The 14,076-nt window shown below is 44.7% G+C and overlaps 1 protein-coding gene across 6 annotated transcripts in view; it reads left to right on the top strand.

Annotated features, from left to right (window-relative positions):
* Cdk5rap2 (CDK5 regulatory subunit associated protein 2) overlaps positions 1-14,076 on the top strand; it is a 210,880-nt gene that overhangs the window by 162,378 nt on the left and 34,426 nt on the right. For 4 of the 6 annotated variants that reach the window (XM_075945799.1, XM_075945802.1, XM_075945798.1 and 1 more), the window contains 3 exons: positions 2,967-3,540; positions 5,354-5,586; positions 12,459-12,507. In XM_075945799.1, coding sequence (XP_075801914.1) covers positions 2,967-3,540; positions 5,354-5,586; positions 12,459-12,507 — 856 coding nt within the window. The remainder of the gene's footprint in view (positions 1-2,966; positions 3,541-5,353; positions 5,587-12,458; positions 12,508-14,076) is intronic. The other 2 variants (XM_075945801.1, XM_075945800.1) reach the window with 1 other exon arrangement.

Raw genomic sequence — 14,076 nt, 5'->3', positions numbered from 1 at the left:
CCTTTTGTTGAAAATAGATTTTTCTCTCACATACTGTGTACTGATTATGGTTTTCTCTCGCTCTGCTCCTCTCAGTTTCTCCCTGCCTCCACTCCCTTTCTATCTCTGATTTGAAAACGATCAGACTTCCAAGGGGTAATAGTAAAATATAGTCTTGGCAACAGCATGGGTTGTTTGGAGATTCTTATGGGATCCCTTTACCAACAACTCAATTAGATGTAACCCAAACCCAGTAGTGCAAGCTTCATGTGGTGACAAGAGATGGACAATTGGGATTCTGTCCTCATTATTTGGTGATTTTGTTTAGATCACCTTCATATATGTATGTATTTTAGCAAGGATCTACTGTGTTAGGTTTCTGTACTTCCTTGAAGGTATAGGAATGTTATATTTGTTTCTTTGTTAGAAGCAAAGTTTAAAGTGGAGGTCTGAGTGTCAATGTGAGGATGCACATGCTCCTTGGCACTCTCAGTATTGTATACCCGCATATCAGGGCCAAAGTCTCCCAGACTCAGCCTTCTTTTTCCCTTTATCTTTGCTTGAATTTCTCACCTGGCTGTGTTTTGACTGGCTATTGGCCACATCAGCTTCTGGAAATAAAACATATTCACAGCATACAGAAGGGCGTCCCACATCAAACAATGTGATTGATCTTAGTTTCTTTGAGGGAACATTTCTTCTTGCTATCTAATGCATGTAGTGCAAGGAGATTGCTATGTTTATAGGGGTGCCCAACCTTTGATGACATTTTAGTCCACAGATGTGTTGGGCTGCATCCATAGCTTCCTGGGGCACGTGTTACTTATGGAGCTAAGGTTGGATACATTTACGTATTTCTTCATCTTAGAGGATGACTCCCTGGAACAGAATTTTTGTTGAGTTATCACTTGGTTGTTCTTTCTGTTCCTTGCACTCTGATCTACAAGAACTTACCACATACCCTTTCTGTCACTCAACTCGTGCCAGATACAGAGAAATAGATTAATATCATGGTTCCTAATTGATAACATATTGTACACTATAGAAATGCTATATCGAGAATACTTCCATTAACACATATACCCACTGCTGTCTAAAACCCAAATGCTGTTGGCATTGTGAACACTGGCAAGAATGGACTTGTGACTATGAGGAACAAATTGTAGAACCTGTGACTTCACAGAATATTGATGATTGTCTTTCAGAAAACCATTCTAGGTCATCTGGTCCAGCTCACGTGGTTCTTCTTAAAGCCTTTTCTCAAGCCAGTTTTTGCTTGGATGCCTCCCATTATGAAATCTTCCATCTTTGTCTCAGTGGGTGGATGCACCCCTCGTGGTCCCGACTTCCTTGCTCATGTTCTCCCTCCTTCTGCTCCTCATTGGGACCTTGGGAGCTCAGTCCAGTGCTCCAGTGTGGGTCTCTGTCTCTATCTCCATCCATCACCAGATGAAGGTTCTATGGTGATATGCAAGATATTCGTCAGTATTGCTCTAGGATAGGGTCATTTCAGGTTCCCTATCCTCAGCTGCCCAAGGAACTAACTGGGGACATCGCCTTGGGCTCCTGGGAGCCACTCTAGGTTCAAGTCTCTTGCCAACCCTAAGGTGGCTCCCTTAACTAAGAATTGTGCTTCCGTGCTCCCCTATCCAACCTTCCTTTATCCCAATCATCTGGCTTTGTGGGAGCCTAGCCAGTTTGGATGTTCACCTTCCTAGATATGGACGGAGAGGGGAGGACCTTGGACTTTCCACAGGGCAGGGAACCCTGACTGCTCTTTGGACTGGAGAGGGAGGGGGAGAGGAGTAGGGAGAGGAGGAGAAGGGTGGGAGGAGGGGGAGGGAAATGGGAGGCTGGGAGGAGGCGGAAACTTGTTTTTTTCCTTTTCTCAATAAAAAAAAAAAAGAAATCTTCCATCTTTGACAGATTGTCTCTAGGAAATAGGAAAACAAAGGGCATTCCTGTTTGCTGAGTTCCCTTACTGCTATGTTCAAAAGCTATACTAGCCTGTTCCTGATATCGTTCAGTACCAAATAAACATAGCTCCTTCCTCTTAATAAGTAGTATTCTTTCTACTTTACAAATGAAAGTCGGGAGGCTCAGAACAGTGCAATAATTTGCTTAAGTAAGCTTATTCAAAACAAAGCGGCAGAGCCAGCGTTGGAAAACAAGTCTGTTCATTAAAAAAAAGAAAAAAAATATTTTTCAGGCCTAGAAAGATGTCTCACTAGTTAAGAGTGCTTACTGCTCCTACAAAGGACCTGTCTCAGCACCTATGTCCAGGCAGCTCACAACTGCCTCTACTACCAGTTCTGACACTCTTGATGGTACATAGACAGACAAGCAGGCACATAAATGTAGATGGGAGTACACAATTCAAAGGTGAATTCACAGAAAAAGGAAAATTAGACCTGAGTGGAAGGACAAGTGTATATTCAGGCCACAGTATATGCAAAAGCCTTGGATTGTGAAGTAACATGATGTGTGCAGAAGGTTCGGATGACTTTGTGGAAACTCTCTGTGGGATGCCTCTAACCAGGTCCTGGGAGTCTTAGAGTAGCAGTACTCAACTGATGTGTTGCTGGTTAATCATGGTTAAATTAGAACACTTACCTGAGAAAAGGATGGATCGAGTGGCAATATTGTGTGCTAGTCAGCTTTGTAGAGCATGACAGACTTTCTAAGCAATCAGCTTGAAAGGATAGACAGTATTTTGACTCATGGATAGGGTCTTACTGTCCTCTTTAGCGATAATTTTCTTCTACGAGGCCCCACCTCCTAAACTCAGTACAATCTTCCAGCAGTGCCATAAAAAATAAGCTTTTAATGCACAAGCTTTCAAACATTTAAGATCCAGAATTCAATTGTGGGAAACACTAGAGGCAGGTGGCTATTATGTTAGTGTTTGACTCAGCCATGGCTCTGGCAACATAAGGGGTTGATTGCAGCAAAGGAGATACTGACAAAAATTAGTATTTGATTTTCAGATTCTGAAATGTGTCCACCTGATGACCTTGCCCTATTACCAGCAGGCAAAGAGAACACAGGAGACTTCTTAGGCCCAACCTCTGTAGCCACTTACTTGAATTCTATCAATCAACTCTACATTAAAGACAGTGTGATTGGGACTGACCACTCTGAGAACATCAATATCCCCAGTGACACAGAAGACTTAAAACAGAAAATCCATGACTTGCAAACCGAGCTGAATAGCTACCGGAACTTCATTGTCCAGTTACAGAAGCACTCTCAGTGCAATGAGGCCATTATCACAGTTTTGTGTGGGACAGATGGGGCTCAAGATGGCTTGAACAAGCCAATGGGCCAAACTGATGATGAAGAGATGGCAGTTTCAAGTTTGCACCAAGTACGGTATGTAAAGCATATGAAAATCCTCCATCCACTAACACCAGAGATGATTGACAGTGAGATGCTAGAGAGCCTCAAACAGCAGCTGGTGGAACAGGAGAAGGAGCTACAGAAGGAGCAGGATTTGAACTTGAAACTTTTTAGTGAAATCCATAACCTGGAGAACAAGTTCCGAGACCTCTCTCCGTCAAGGTACATCCTATTTCTTCCTGCACCAGCCTCCTACCTTTTAAGCCTGCAGTTCTCCAGGTTGTTGCTAGGCAAGAGCCCTGGAGCTGTAAGGGAAAGCTGCTGCTTTGGACAGGTAGAGTGTACGCTAGGGACACTTTACCTGGGTTCAGGCAGCCAGGGCAAGAGTGAAAAGCTACGCTGCATAGTATCACTCTATGCACACCAGTTAGATGTGCAGCTTCTGAGATCGGCAGGGCAGGTGGTGCCCTGCTCAGGCTGAGGACTCAGGGTAAAAGCTCCACAGCAGTTACTCTGTGGATTGCAGTGTGTTTGCTGAGCTGCGGTGTTTATTTTTGAACTCTGATATTGTATTTTGCTGTAGTGTGGAAGTAGAACGGATGTCCTAGGCAGGTTGGAAGGAATATAAATGTTTTCCATATCTTTACCCTTTAAGGTCATCTTAGAGAAATAAGCCTGTGTTGAAAGCGAGAAATTCTTAGGTCATGAAGATAATGCTTTATGGTTATAAATATATACATTTGCTTCGTGAGATATGGCATAATGGGATCATCTGTAAAGTTGACCTTCATTCTTACTAATTTCAGACAAATTAGTTCTTTGCTCTGAATAGTCAAAGAGCCAGAGTGATTTTTTTTTTCAAAACTTCCCAAGCAGCAAGATTGAGGGAAGCTTACTTATTGATGGGCAGTTCTATCAGCCCCCAGGCAGAAAGTGTTTGATTTTTTGTTGTTGTTGATATTGTTTAATTGAAACAGAGTTTTACCCTGTAATTCAGGGGGCCCTCAAACTCACAGTCTTCCTGCCTCAGCCTTCTGACTGCTGGGATTGCAGGTGTGTTGATAGGTAATAACCTATTACTTAGCCACAGATACACTATGCAGGAGACACTCTTAGCTTGTTTTTGTAGATAGAGAAACTGAGACTCAAAGATGTTGCTATGACTTGCCTGTGGCCAGCTTTAAGTCCACACTGTCTTACTCTTCCTCCTCCACAGAATTGGCCTCTACCTTTAAGATGAATGTCTTGTGATTTGCTTGTAGGTTAACAGTGGTCATGGTGAATCAAAGTGCCTGTCAGGCCTCTTTAGATCCAGCTTATTGTAGCTACTTTTCCTCTCTCAGATTTTTCTCTGTGCTTGCTCCAACATTCCTAGGCTTGCATAGAGAAGGATGGTACCTAATGGTAAGGAGATGATATTGGATAGTAAAGGTTTAGCAATCTGTGTGTTTTAAAAGCATAGCTTTACTACCTAAATATTTTTAGGACATTTCCTTTTCTGCATGAATTCATTTGTTGGAAGCCAGGGAGAACTGGGTGCCATAAGATAGCTTATTTCCATGACCAGTGGGTCCCAAGTTACTCAGTAAGTGGTACCTAAGACTCCAGCTCTTTCCTTTGGAAGCAGACAGTCCTATCTTTTTACCCTTGCCATATATATATATATATATATATATATATATATGAATTTTTGGTGGGTCCCTAACCCTTGGGGCACTTGTTTCTACAATTCAGAATTCTGTCTTTGAAGAGCATATGGAAACTAATTGTTCTCCTGAGTCCTTGCCAATCTATGCTTTAATTGGGGGCGTTCTAAGGTTAAAAATATTGCAGAAGAATCTCTGTTCAAGCATTTGTTGGCTGTTTGAACTCAAAAAAGGAGTGACCTTGTACAGTTTCAATTTTTGTAAAGTATATATGCTTGTACAGCTGCAGGCTTTCAGAAATTATGCTCTGTCATTTTTCCAATTAGTATTAAGGTCACAAAAATTCAATTCTAAAATGACACACACATTTTCCTTCCCTCTTTTATCAGATACGATTCATTGGTTCAGTCCCAAGCCAGGGAGCTCTCCCTACAGCGGCAGCAGATTAAGGATAGCCATGACATCTGTGTCATTTACCGTCAACACATGAGCACCATGATCAAGGCATTTGAGGAGCTTCTGCAAGCCAGTGATGTGGATAGTTGTGTGGCTGAGGGCTTCCGGGAACAGCTAACACAGTGTGCTGAGCTGCCTGAGCAACTGGAAAAGCTGTTTCACCATGGTAAGTGGGTAGAGGCACTGGTCCTATACTCTCTGACTTCTTGCTTGGGCACTGGCAGAATTCACTCCTTGGCTTCGTGCATCTCCTAGCCAGCTATACACACTGACCTATTCTGCCGTTAGGCTCAACAGCCTTCTTCCTCATGGTCTTTGCATGTTACGTCCTCCTTCCTTTTCTCAGCCATTCTACTGAGGATGTCCTCCTTGACAATCTCCATAATGCTCCTGCCACCCGCTGACATCCCGTCTCCTTCACCTGTTGCATTTTTCTTAGTCTTCACAGTGGAAGAATGAGTGAGTTCAGTTTTATGGTGTGGTGAGTATGGCCCATGACAGGAAATACACCATCTGTGGTCATGCCAGGAATAGATGGCTGAGCTTAGATTTTACATCTTATCTCTTCGCATAAGTCTGTCTGTTCCCACTAAATCTATTGTTAGCCTTTTTGGTATTTTAGTAGTTATTTGGTTGGAAGTGGGCAGTGATAACTCAATGCTTTAGTCACTTCTCTATTGCCACACCAGGCACCATGGCAGCTCTTATAAAAGAAATCCTTCATTTGGGGTTTACTTACAGTTTCAGAGGTTTAGTCTATTATTGTCACGGTGGAGAGCGTGGCAGCATGCAGTCAGGCACTGGAGCAGTAATTGGTAGCTGCATCATTTTCTGTAGGCAGAGAGAGAGACTGAGACTGGCCTTGTGGGCTTTTAAAACCTCAAAGCCCACCCCCAGGGACACACTTCCCCCAGGAGGCAACATCTCCTAATCCTTATAATTTTTTCAAATTGTGCCACTTCCTGGTGTTTGAGCATTCAAATATATAAGCCTGTGGGGGCCATTCTTTTTTTGTTGTTGTTGTTTTTGTTTTTTTTGTTTTGTTTTGTTTTTGTTTTTTCGAGACAGGGTTTCTCTGTGGTTTTGGAGCCTGTCCTGGAACTAGCTCTTGTAGACCAGGCTGGTCTCGAACTCACAGAGATCCGCCTGCCTCTGCCTCCCTAGTGCTGGGATTAAAGGCGTGCGCCACCACCGCCCGGCTGTGGGGGCCATTCTGATTCAAACCACCACACTTGATTGTGTTGGTGATGAGCCTGGGGGTTATGAATATTACTTTCATATCCAAGATTGAGGGTCTACGATGACAAATGTAGTCACTGAGTCAAGCTGTGTAGGCAGAGCTTTGTCTTCCCCTGTAAGATGTGGACCTTCTGACTTTGCTTACCTATAACCTCAGCACTCTAATACCTAGGTGGCAAAATCCCTCTAAGGGTTAAGTGGTAGCTGTGAGGCCTTAACTGTGTGAGTAACATATGGCTCTCATGACAAAGTAATTCCTACCACATGAGTTTATGTTGAGTCAGAACTGTGTGCTTTACATGTGCGAAAAGTGAGTTACGCAGAGACACAGTGGACTTGGTGCAGGCAGGATTGACTGTTCTTCTGCCTCCCATTCAAATAGAATAGACAGTTTACTGTGGATCTTGTGTGTGCACTTTAATTTCATGATGAGCACAGCTGTTCTAATCAGTGGGATATGTGTCCCACTCACATTGCTGTTAGTCTGGGTGCAAGGACCAAGTGTTCCTGTTGCTTGGACATTGCATTTCCCCTTCTGTGACTGTTCAGACCAGTGCCTTTCTACACAGGCTACACTCACTCTCTACAGAAGGCGTTCTTTGTTCACCCCAAGTAGGAGAGAGAGCTGCTTCCTGTTCTTCTCTCTGGGTTATCTGCAACTCATACATGACAGTCTGACTCTGTGCTGGAGGCTATCACAGGAGTATTCCCGGGAATCAGAGATTGGAACTAATACCCTGGCATATGGGTCATTAGCCTTTGAGAGTCAGATATCCTCTATGGAGTTAGCAACACCCACCTTCACAGAGCTGTTTGTAAGAAATAAGTGAGACTATTTAAAGTGCTTCACATTGCCCTTGGAAACAGTATGCGTTTGGGAAGTGACAGTAATGATTACAGGAAAGTTTTGGTTGCATCACTGGCCCAGGCTGTCAAACAAAGGATTCTGACTCCTGTCACCATGGAATCACTTTCTCCATTTAAATTAGTTTTCTTGCTCCAAAAATATAACCCAGAAGCCTGGCGTGGTGATACAGGTTTATCTCCCAAGCGGGGATGAGGAAAGAGGATTTTTTGTGGTCAGCCTGGGATACATAGATCTGCCTTAAACAAATGAACAACAACAACAGCAATCTTCTTTACTTTTTGTAAAAAAGAAAAAAAATTGAGAGGCAAAGTTCCCTCCATCCCCTCTAATCCCCACCCCAGCTGAGGATGGACTATGCTTATCTTCTCTGGGGTCCTCCCACCACCACCATGCTGCACCTCCTTGAAAGTGAACTCACCAAGGGCAGACAGGACAACTCTGCAGCCATCCTTGTTATACCCTGTGTGCCAGGCTTCTGGGAGGAGCCATGGTAGACAGGAAGGAAGAAGCATGGAGTTGGATTGGGGATGCTAGGTATTGAGTATGTGAGACAGGTGGAGCCAAAGAGGCTTCTGGACAACAGCAGGAGGCAGGCTGGGTCAGCCTTTTACAAGTCAACTTCTGCACTGTGATCCTCTTGTTTTTCACACAAGGAAGCCAAAGCTAGCCTTTGATTTTTGCTTTTTCTTGATTTCTGTGTTACAAAGATGACACTCCCTCACTGTGCGAGCTCAGAGCTCTTAGGTTTGCCAGAGAAATGGGAGCAGTGTTTTCATGACATGCATGCCAAGCTCCTACATATCTGACAGATGGTCTCCTACCACCTGTGTGGAGGCAGTTTCTACCAAGAAATTCAGTTTATCAGTTGTTAGGATCCCTTCATCAATCTCACAAAGATGGCCGTTTGCCACTTCGCTTTAAAAGGACCCTATTGTGATGACGGGACAGGTATAATACAAGCTCCCCAAAAGATCTTTTATTTCACAGACTCAATCTGATGGTGTTATTGGAGCACCTCCTGCCATACGCATGGAGGCCAGGTCTTTGAGGGTTTTAAGATGGGCTTGTGGTCAGGAAGCTCAGGATGCTTGAAGTTATCCCAGACCAAAGGCTCCTATCCTGTGCATGAAGCTCATGACACTAAGTTCAGTGATGCCCATACAGCAGGCCACCACCTTCTATATGCCTGGCAGTACTTGTACAGCTTCTAACTGTTGGCAGCGCAGGGCTAAATGGTGGCCTGTCTTGAGATCTGTGAGATCAGAGGCTTTTTGTTACCTGAAGGCTGGTGAACAGCCCCAGTTCTTTCAGAAGGTAAGTGTCCTGCCCATTATAAATTGTCCTTCAGGACTTTGAGCTCTGACCCAGTCAGATGTGACTTTCCCTTTTTGAGGAGGAGTGCAGAAGGCAGACATAGGGACTACAGACTTGAGGGCACCTACCAGGCTGGGGGGACTGCCAACCTCTCCTTGCCACAGCATCACACTAGTATGGGAAAGATATAGCCAGCAAGGTCCATGCGTAGACCTACACCTGCCATGACCCTGCCCCTTCCTGAAGTGGAGCCTTGGACTTGCACTTGTGCTGTAGAGTGGAGGGAAGTGCTAACACTTTGGATTATAGGAAGACCCGAGACAGTGCATGTAGAGGAATTGTATCCAGGGCTGCTGCCTCCTCACTGTGGGCATTTGTCTTTTCCTGTGGGTGACAGTGCTGTACAGTGTCAAGTATATGGTGACCTGCTGGGATGGAGAGGGAGCCTGGCTGCCATACAGGCCTCCCTGTGCTAACCATCAGCTGAATCACAAGACATAAAGCAAACATGCTTGCTCTGGTGCCCTTTTCCTTACCAGTGATGTCTGGGGACTTTTCCTTTTGGGAGTTTAGAGCGCTGTAGGTGCAGGCTAATTATAGTCTCATTTTTCAAGGCAGCAATAGAAGGGCTTTTTTTTCTTTTTTCTTTAGCAATGCATCAGTTTCTTCAAAGAGCTCATCCTGGTCTGCAATTTCCAGAGTTTTGAAGTATTTTTAAAATAAAGTTGTTAGTTGCTTTGAAACCTGGGCCCTTGCATCCTTTCAAATGATGACACTTGGGAACAGAGCACAGCGTCTTTCCCCCACAGCATCCTGCGCTTTATTTTTGTTTTCTTTTGTGATTTCTGTTAGTCATTTCCCCTGCTGTCAACAGTGGCCTCTTCAAATGCACTCCAGTACTGCTTTCCCCACTAATCCCAGTTCTGAGAGCCTTTCCTAGGGAAAGAATTTAAATGCAGATAAAGCCATATGCACATACATATTTGTCTCACTTATTTACTAAAATTAAAATTTGGAGTTGACCTAAATATCCAGTAGGGAACTACAAGATCCAATCCATGTGTGCCTGCCATAGAATGTTAGCATCATCTTCACAGTGGAGGCTTCTGAAACAAACTTCGTAAAAGAAATGTTCGTCATAAAGTGTGGTGTGAAAAACTTAAGTCAGCATCCTCTTCCCACATTCATGAAAGGGAGAACAGAAGGCAGTTTGGATCGTGCCTGCAGAGGGGAGGGTGGGAGGTTCGGGATCGTGCCTGCAGATAGGGTGGGAAGAGGGAGGCTTTATGATTCTGTTACCCACTGCTCACGGTGAGCACATATTCCTTCCACTAGTGCCAGAGGATGTTGTGTTGTTCTGTGGTTCTGGGACTAGAACCCAGGACTTCATATGTGTTGTACTATACCACTCACTGTGTCTCTAGCCCTCCTTTTATTTTGTATCTGCATATGTACATGTGTATGTGTGTGTGTGCATGTGTTTGTGCAGGCATATGTGTGTGTGTGTGTGTGTGTGTGTGTGTGTGTGTGTATGTGTGTGTGTGTGTATGTGTGTGTGTGTGTGGAAGATGGGGACTGCTGGAGTGGAGGGCAGAGGTTGATGCCACACGTCTTCCTTAATTGTTCTTTTTATTTTTATTTTTTGAGGCAGGGTCTCCCATTCATCTTGGAAACACTGTTCTTTTCTTTACTGCCTGGCCAGGTAGTCCTGAGCACCTTTTGTTTCTTCCTCTCCAGTGCTGCAGTTTTAGGCCCAAGCTACCACATCTAAAAAAAAAAAAAAATCATGGTTGTATGGTAGGCACTTTACCAACTAAGCTGTCTCTATACCCCCAGAAGTTGCCTTGAATTTATGATCTTCAGCCACTTGAATATCTAGGATGACAGGCCTTTGCCACTAGACCCTGCTGTTGTCTGTGTTTTAGACATAGGAAAGCGCTGCATCCAGAGACCACCATGGTGGCTGCTTTCTAGATTTCTTCCTTTCAGCTAGAACGAGTGCCTGAATTAGTGTGTATGAACTTAAGCTGCGGTCTGTGGTCAAGAGCTTTAAGATGGATCCTTGCCTCTGCAAATATATGAACAAGGATGTATTGGTGAACAGTTTTTATTTATTTATTTTATTAATTATTTATTAAAGATTTCTGCCTCCTCCCTGCCACTGCCTCCCATCCTCCCCCTCCCCCTCATCAGCCCAAAGAGCAATCAGGGTTCCCTGTCCTGTGGGAAGTCCAAGGACCTCCCACCTCCATCCAGGTCTAGTAAGGTGAGCATCCAAACTCCTAGGCTCCCACAAAGCCAGTACGTGCAGTAGGATCAGAAACCCATTGCCCTGAGGATCGTTTACCTCACGTGCACCCTGCCCATCCTGCTGGTTTGTATCTCTGTGTCCTCTGACTTCTGCCCTTCTCCCCAGCCTTCTCTCGGCACTGAAATTCCACCTAACCACCAGCCAATCAGCTTTCGAGATTGATTTTGAGAGCAACATGTCTTCACAGTGTACAGAAGGATTATTCCCCAGCACTTAACAATTGAGCCATCTCTCTAGCCCTGCATCATTTTTTGCATAACTTCTAATTGCCTCCTGTGACAAGGGTTCCGATCCTCAGGGCAGCACATTGATGAATAGAAATGGGCTGATTTAAATTATAGGAGCTAGCTAAAAGCAAGCTTAAGCTATGTAGTTTCCGATCACCTAGGGCCGTGGAAAGAGATCCTATCTTAAAAAGTTAAAACAAAAACCAAACAAAAAAAGAAAAGTATTATCTAATAGAGAAATAGACAAAATAGTTAATAAGCAAATGAAAATATGTTTACTACTTAAAAATAAAGACACACAACTCATTACTATTTTTCACCCAGGTTTGTTGTTGTTGTTTGAAATGGGGGAGGTGTCTAACTATGTGGTGACTATGTTTGAGACACTGGTCTTGAACTCACAGTGATCTTTCTTCCTCAGCCGCCCACAGGCTGGAGTTAGAGGCACGAAGGTTACATGCTTCACACAGCTAAGTATGCTTGGTAATGTGTTTATCTACAAAGTACAAACTCAGGCTGGAGAGATGGCTCAGAGGTTAAGAGCACTGGCTGCTCTTCCAAAGATCCTGAGTTCAATTCCTAGCAACCACATGGTGGCTCACAACCATCTGTAATGAGATCTGGTGCCCTCTTCTGGCCTGCAGATATCCATGCAGACAGAATGCTGTATACATAATAAATAAATAAATCTTTAAAAAAACCCCATTGCCATTGTTCTTGAGTTCTCAGTAGTCCTCATTGTCCGCTATGTTCAGCGAGTCCAGTTTTATCCCATGCTTTTTCAGACCCGGGCCAGCTGGCCTTGGTGAGTTCCCGATAGAACATCCCCATTGTCTCAGGGTGTGGGTGCACCCCTCGCGGTCCTGAGTTCCTTGCTCGTGCTCCCTCTCCTTCTGCTCCTGATTTGGACCTTGAGATTTCTGTCCCGTGCTCCTCTGTCTCAGTCTTCTTTCATCGCCTGATGAAGGTTAATATTCAGGAGGATGCCTATGTGTTTGTCTTTGGGTTCACCTTCTTATTTAGCTGGTGAACAGTTTTTAAAAGCTCTTTTCAGCCTCTAATGTTCTCTGTGCTCCTAGGAACGTTGGCCGGAACGGAACCGCATCCCCAGAGGGACCTGCAGGAGAGGTGAGTGTGTAGCGCTCCTTAAGGAATCTCAAGGAGTTGCCAGCCTTGATTTGCCTGCAGGTTTTTAAAATTTAAAGCTCCCTGTTTTCTGCAACTTTATGTTTTTTGTAAATAAGGCACCAGCACCCATAGAAGCAACAGTGACTGCACGGCAACCATAGTCCACCACTGTAAGTCCTGCAGCTGCACACACTGGGTTCAGGTGACTTGTGGTGTTTCTGTCAGTAACACCACAGGTCCCACTGTCCTAAGCCTGGCACTGGAGCATGTGCCAACTGATTTGTTCTCCTTCCCTCCCTGCACCTCCTACCCTCTGCCCCGTGTCTCCTTACCTGGCTCCTTATTCTCCTGACCCGCTCTACGTAGCTATGTACACTGTCACTTTTCTTGAGTAGTGGGAAAGCCATTCCTCAGAGGCATCTGGGACAGAAATGACCATGGACCTTGCCAACACCCTGTGTCTTTCTGTTCCAGCATCAGCTTTTCTTGCCATACCACTTGACATAGTTCCATGAAGCACTTAACCGTGTGGTGTGTGCTACATTCCCATTTGGCTCACTCCTCTCTAAGGAGAACAACATTGTCTAGCACTGACGGGGTTTCACCCTTATTGCTTCTGATGCCACAATTCAAGCATTTTCATTCACACTTCAGGATGAGGAGCTTGTGGTTCAGAGCTGTGTACCTTCATTGAGTGGTAGAGCTGGAACTGGAACTCTAGTCTGCCGTGTTCCAGCATCAGTTTTTCTGTGCTGTCGTTTGAGGATAAGAATGTTAGCAGGGACTATATGCTTTCTTTGCTTACTTCTTCAGCCAACTGGCTGTGCTAAGGGCTTGCCCACTTACGCTTCTTATGCTGTGATTTTAATGTGTGTGGCTTGGGGGTCCTTTGGAGTGAAATGAAGAAATGGATAGTCTGGGATGTAGAAACGTAGATTTCATTGGCTTCACAGAGGCCACCAGCATCATTATCATCATTACGGAGAGTAGTCAGGGAGGTGCCCTACCTCACTGGACAATGTTGTTATCAAGGTGACTGTAGACGTAAAAGAAACTCTTCCCCCTGCAGTGTCACCAGAGTTACCTTCTAGTTGAACCCATGCATCCATCCTTATTCCACATCCTGCTGGCAGCTATGGAGAGGGAAAGGAAGGCCTTTGAGTGGGGCTGTTCCCAACTAGTCTTAGGATCTAAAGAATCAAAGTGATGATACTGGGACCTCCCTGGACTATGTCCATGACTGATGTAAAGGAGTCATGGCTTCAGGGGCAAGCCAGGCCCACTGGGTGGTCCATAGAAGCTGTTTTTAGGATTCTCAGTCCAACGCTCTCCTACAGGACTAATGGGGGTCTTTGAAGTCCAGAAAGTAAGGATGAAGCTTTTCAGAATTGCTGTTCTGGGAGACTGAGTGTGTCCAGAGACTAAGTGGGAGGGAGGCAAGGAGCATCTTTCTGTCCTCTTCCACCAGGTGTTTCTCCTTTCCATCTCTGAGTTTGCTGCTCTTCCTTCTGCTCTGCTGTTTTCAGTTGTAGGCTCAGCACTCACAGGTCACTCCTGTGCTAATGAAAT

This window comes from Microtus pennsylvanicus, chromosome 13, assembly GCF_037038515.1.
Source record: "Microtus pennsylvanicus isolate mMicPen1 chromosome 13, mMicPen1.hap1, whole genome shotgun sequence".
NCBI classification, from domain to species: domain Eukaryota; kingdom Metazoa; phylum Chordata; class Mammalia; order Rodentia; family Cricetidae; genus Microtus; species Microtus pennsylvanicus.
Note: the sequence above shows the minus strand (reverse complement) of the source record. Positions and strands in the feature narration are given on the sequence as shown.